We start from the raw sequence: 6000 nt of genomic DNA on the forward strand, positions 1-6000 counted from the left end.
CCCTCCTAATGACTGAAACTCAGATTATGAAAATTTTGGAACATTCATTAAACAGTTGATGTCAATACTTCACTAGAACAAGTAACTATCACCTCCACCTCACTACTAACTCCACGAATTATCGAGGATATCTGGGATATTTGGGGTCTCTGATTAGTAGATTAGGAAGTACAGGAAATCTTAAGATAATCTTGATACAAGTTTCTGGGGATCAGGAAGGTCCGTGAGTGGGTGGATCAGGTGGAAAAATTCAGAAAGGGACTGCGATTGAACCTCCCATCGTATTTAGAACTCAAATCTCCCAGTCCTATTGCTACGAAAAGAGGTTTGATAAGTAATGGAAACCCACAACTTACTCATTGAGGCCAACCAGGCAGTGTGCTGCGGTAACAACCAGATCCTCTTGGATCAAGCTTCCTCCACAGCAGTGGCGCTCCCCTAATTTTAGGGAGACCTGCCCAAGAAGAAAAGCACAAACAAAACTAATATACGTCTCCCCATAGATGTCATCTTCCTTAGAAACATTTGAAATCAACTCTCCTTATATAACATTGTTAAGTTACCAATATAATTGGTTAGGAAGATAGTTCCTGTGAAGAAACTTTCTGACAGAGAGGTTGAGCAGGGTCAAGAGAAAAATTACATGTTAACCTGGAGTTGTGATATTTGAAACAAGAGAAAAACTTCACCATTTCTCATTAAGAAATCAATGCTCTTGTTATACTGACCTGCCACGGATGTCCACCGACTGTAGAATTTCTCCAGCCAACAATTCTAGGAAAGAACCCGGTTTCCAAGACAGTTTCTGTACTTTTCACATCAACCGCACGGATCCCACACTTCAGTCCTGTGTGGCAGAGAGAGAGCGTGCGTGTGTGTGCGTGTGTGTGCGCGCGCGTGCACACACCCCCAGAGCACCTCAGTGTAAGGATTCACTTTATCAAGATTCCACCTTCCGATTTTCCTGGCCTGGCACGAAAGTTCTGAGTCACTCAGCAGCAGGCTATCCCCCTTCTTTTCGCAAGATATTCTTGAGACTATCCCACAATTACCCCGTGTTGACTGGAACTTGCTTCTGGATGCCCCTGCTCCTTTACAGCCTGCGCTGCCTTAGTAAGACCCGGGGGTGGGGTGGGGGGGACGGGGAGGAGCCAGCTCCCCCCACCCCCACCCCGGATCCATTCCGAGCTTACTCCGGGGCGGGGGGGAGCATTATAGAATTTAGGGTGTATTAAAGATACTGGAGAACAACATAGGCTACTCCAGAAAAGAGATATTTGACTTTAAATTACTTCTAATTGGCTATTCTTCCGTGGAGAAGGCTCCTTAGCACAGTGCCTAAAACCCTGAACTCCAGAATCCGAAGAATTTCCAAAAGAAAACCTGGCTCAGGCCCTTCTTTGGGGATTTCTGGGCCTGTACTAGCCCCTCACGCTTCCGTCTTCGTGGCTGAAGGAGTAAGGAAGTCTCCCTCGCCAGCACTCAGCCCGGGGCCGCAGCCTCGACGCCTGGAGTCCGGGCTCACCCAGGCTTTGCGGGAGGCCCACGGCGAGCAAGAGCAGCAGACCCGGCCCGACCGGCGTCCGCATGGCACCAGGCCTGGGGGACTCTGGGCCGCTTCCTCCTCCGCAGCTGCGGAAACCGAGCGAGGACCGCGAGCCCCGCGGCGCAGACCCTCCCGCTCCCGGAAGCGCCCGCCGCGCTCTTCACTCCTGCGCGGGCGCCGGTGGGCCGCACCTGCCGCGCAGCTGGGCTGACAGCTGCCGCTGCCCGCCATCATTCCCATCATCCCCATCATCCTCATTATCCCCATCATCCCGATCATGCCCGGGCCGCAGGCGCCCCCCCTCGCCCCCCCCCCCGTCACACAACGCGCCCGGCCTTTACAGGTGTGCAGGGGGCTCCGCTGGGGGATCCCGGGAGCAAGGGGATCAGTGGCCTGGCACGCTCAGCACAGGGGAATTCTGGTCCCAGCCCAGGGAGGGTGGCCCAAGCCAGGGTCGAGGAAGCTGGTCATCCATACGAGACACAGGCACGCCCACTTCTGAAAGGAGGAAGACTCATGGAAGCTTATTGAGGAATTAATAGGATTGCCCCACCTTCTAAGAAGCTTGTTGAAGCCCTTGACATTCAAGAATTTTCAGAGTGGGTATGAAAGATCAGGTTTATAGCTGCCATCCCCTTCCTGGGTGGCTGTGTTATTAGCTTCAGGGGAATGGGCCAAAGCGGTAGGATCCATCATGTAAGATTATTAAAATGAATTCATTGGTAAGATTATCATGTCAACATATTTTTCCATAAGCGTTATTTTGTCATAAGATAGCTTGAGGTTGGGGGGCGCCTGGGTGGCTCAGCCGTTAAGCATCTGCCTTCGGCTCAGGTCATGATCCCAGGGTCCTGGGATCGAGCCCCGCATCGGGCTCGCTGCTCAGCAGGAAGCCTGCTTCTCCCTCTCCCATTCCCCCTGCTTGTGTTCCCTCTCTCGCTGTGTCTCTCTCTGTCAAATAAATAAATCTTTAAAAAAAAAAAAAAAAGCTTGAGGTTGGGAGAGGAAGAAAGCCACAATTTGTAATGGATTTATGTTTTATCAAAAAATTAGGGCAAAGCTCAGTGGACATTCTATATATAACTAAGGTAGACACCAATCTCCCAGGCCCAGTTGTCTTACTTCCGTGTATAATAGAAATAAAAGCTCCTTAAGGTGGGAGATACACAAATTAGGCAAACAGGCAGGCAGTAGACAGATGGACGGAAAAGCAGAAGACAGTCAAGGTGGAGGGAATGCAGGTACAGAAACAGGCAGGTGAGAATCAGCTGGGGGCAATGACCCTGAAACTGCAGAAGGGAACAGGAGATCAAGGGGCCCCTTTCGGTGAAAAGCTTGAAGAATGCAATTGGCACTGAAACCCGAAACAGTGTCAAAACTTCTCTCATGAACATAAAAGGTGTTTCTCTGATTTTTATGTCCCATCTAACAACATTAAGGGCAACATTAGAGGGGCACTGACCAGTTATAGTGGACACTAGCCGTACGTGGTTATTCAAATTATTTACAGTAAAAACATCGTTCCTCAGTCACACCTGCTCCATTTTAAGGGCTCAGTAGCCACCTGTGGCTAGTTGAGAGCGTACAGAGGACCCTGCCATCATCACAAATAGTTCTATCGGACTGCACTGTTCTTGAGAATAGCAAGCACCATCTTATTTATTTTAAATAAAGACCCCTTGCAAAACAGTTTGAGTAGAGGACTCCTGGGTTTTAAGCTTGGGTGTCTAGGGGACACTGGGAGGGGGCTTGGTAAGGTAAGCAGCCTTTCTGTGAAAACAAAGCCCTGTACCTCCAGGCTTGAGCACTGCAAAGGGAATCCCCAGCTCTGGTAGCTGCCTGACCCGGGGCGCTCACCACCTCACCTGTACATTTTGCTTTCACTGGGGCGATCTTACCAGGAATACCATAACCATCCCTTGCCCCAGGGGCAAACTACTCTCCAACATAAGCTCAGATCCTCCAGGTAGACCCAAATACCTACTTCTTCTTCGCAAGAGGGGGTCAGATTAAAACCACTACAAAGCCATTACCAAATGAACTGGGAGGGAAATAAAAATGTTCACATGGTGTGCAAGTACAGTTGGACCCACAAATGTTCAAGTTCATGGCTAACCTTCTCACAAGGCCCACAGACCCTGTCAGTTTGCAGTCTTCGACGCGTGATGCACACACAGTTTTGCAGGATATTCACTCATTTGTTTCATACCCAGAAGTCTCCATGGGGTTGGGCATGGTCTCATTTCCTGTTATAGCACAGCTCCCTTTTTTCCAGAGTTCAAAACTCACAGCCTGGTGAGACCTTGTCCTTTTATGAGGATTGGTCCCTTCTAGGCCTAACAAAATAATGCCTTCTCATTAAATAGGAAAGAAGCCATTCAATACGAATTGTGTACCTATCCAATAGGTTGTTAGTTTTAAATTTGCCAGGGAGATGATGGGTTTAAATATAAGTTGAGTTTGTGGTGATGTTGCAGCATCTAAATGGAAGTATTCTCATATATATAAGTATCTATCTATCTATCAAAAAGGAAATGATGTCAAGGGACAGAGTGGGCTGAACTATCCCAGATTGGATTTGTGATGTATGAGAAATCTGCCTTTACTGTGAACGTATCTTCATTAGGGCAGGATAATGATGTGCTTTTGGAGGCCTTCCAAGACTCTTAATGGAAGCCCCAACTCTAAGGAGAGTTGTCAAATTAGGAGCTTTAGTGACTAATCTATGAGCAACAAGCAAATCATGGGCAAATAATGTTTTGGGTAAACAACTTTTTCCATCCCTGCTAAACTACTGGTCTAAACTCTAGAACCCTCTCCAAAGTCCTGCAAGGCCCAAGATTCAGCACTAAGGAAATTCTTGGTGACCGTAGAAACAGAAGTTTCATTTGCTTATTTGTTGCAGGGACAGATCACTGTGAAGCAGAGGGAATGTGAAGGGCGGAGATGGAAAGAATGGGTGAAGACAATTCACTCAAATAGCTTGGCTGAGAAGGAAGAAAGAGATGTGGTAGCAGCTAGAGATGAAAGAAATAGAGGAAGGACTTAACACTTTTTTTCCAAATGGTTTTGATGGTGGTTACCTGTATACATGTTTTAAAATAGAAGGGAATCACAAGAACCAGTAGAAGGAAGAAGTTAAAGATGAAAAAGAGAGATAAAGGGATGGAATGAAGCTTCACAAGAGGCAAAATCTGGAGCCTAGGGACTCTTCCATTGTAGTTAATAGGAGGGGGAAGAATCGGGTACAGGGAAGTTTGTAGACAGAGTGCAGGCTATTGAGAGAATATCTGTTTTCTACCTTTTATTTACTCTCTGCAGAAAGAGGTGAAGGCACCAATCAGCAAGATGAGAGGAAGAGATCAGGAGCACATAAGGACTGAAACACTCACTGCAAGGTATGGGAAAGAGAGCAGACATGAAACACACAGAACAATGCAATGCAACGAATGAATGAGAAGGAAGAAATTTTCTTTCTTTTAAAGCAGACACCAGCTAGTGACAAGGATTTCAGTGGGTACTAATCACGGAGCCCTTGAGAGACTGAAACAGACATAATTATTTTCATTATATTTTATATAAAATAAACATTTACATAAATTTTATTTTGGAAAGACCTAGGCAAAGCATACATAATCAGACTTAAATGGGAGAAATACTTTATGGGAAATATATTTCTAACTGGCACAGCAAAAGTAACAAAAACGTACATTTATATACAACCGGTCAAAGGAGAAAATAAAAACATGAACAAAGAACACGACGCAAGTCATTTTCTCCCTGATAAAAGGAGGGATCCGCGTGAGTCACAGCAAGTCAGATGGTTTCCACATTATAAAAGCAAGCCATGGCTTCTACAGATATTTTAATTCCTTCGGAGGAAATTTGAAAAACTATTTTCCCCGCAGACACATAACAAAATGACCAGTTTTTATGTGTACAGACTGCAAAATAAGAATAATTCTCTCTGCCATATTAAAGCACTTGGACAGTGCAGTCACTTTTATGGTTGTATTATGTGTTTTGTGGCGGTGATTATCTTAATTTCAAAAACTAAGGGCAACGCTAACCAGTTACCTCTTCAGAGGTAGAGGGCTTTCAATCTGGTTTCAGATACGGCTGAGACAGTTGGTAACCTTCCCAGGGTGAGGCAGCTCCTCCGCGGCCGAACAGGCCTACCACCCAGATTTCCTGATTCTGGGACTGGCGCACCCCTCCTCTGGGCCAGCAAGGCAACCCCAAAAGGATGTTATGCACATTGGAAATTCCAAACGTGACATAAACATACACCATCTGCGCCACCGAGAATGGGAAGAAACTACTGGGTTTCTGGACATTGACGTAACTTTCCATTTTGGGGTAAATGGTGATCTAAACTTACAAACTTATAATGACCATTATCATGATGGATGCTGATTTTATGAGCTACATACCCTAAAAGGTTTTAACTGAAA

General features: G+C 46.2%; 1 protein-coding gene across 1 annotated transcript in view; it reads right to left on the reverse strand.

Moving 5' to 3' along the window:
• OVCH1 (ovochymase 1) overlaps positions 1-1589 on the reverse strand; it is a 74195-nt gene extending 72606 nt beyond the window's left edge. Inside the window, 3 exon segments of the mRNA XM_078074164.1 lie at positions 357-454; positions 729-847; positions 1526-1589. Of these exon segments, the coding sequence (XP_077930290.1) occupies positions 357-454; positions 729-847; positions 1526-1589 (281 nt within the window).
• Positions 1590-6000: the final 4411 nt, after the last annotated feature.

The sequence above is a fragment of the Halichoerus grypus genome, chromosome 6 (assembly GCF_964656455.1).
Source record: "Halichoerus grypus chromosome 6, mHalGry1.hap1.1, whole genome shotgun sequence".
NCBI classification, from domain to species: Eukaryota; Metazoa; Chordata; class Mammalia; order Carnivora; family Phocidae; genus Halichoerus; species Halichoerus grypus.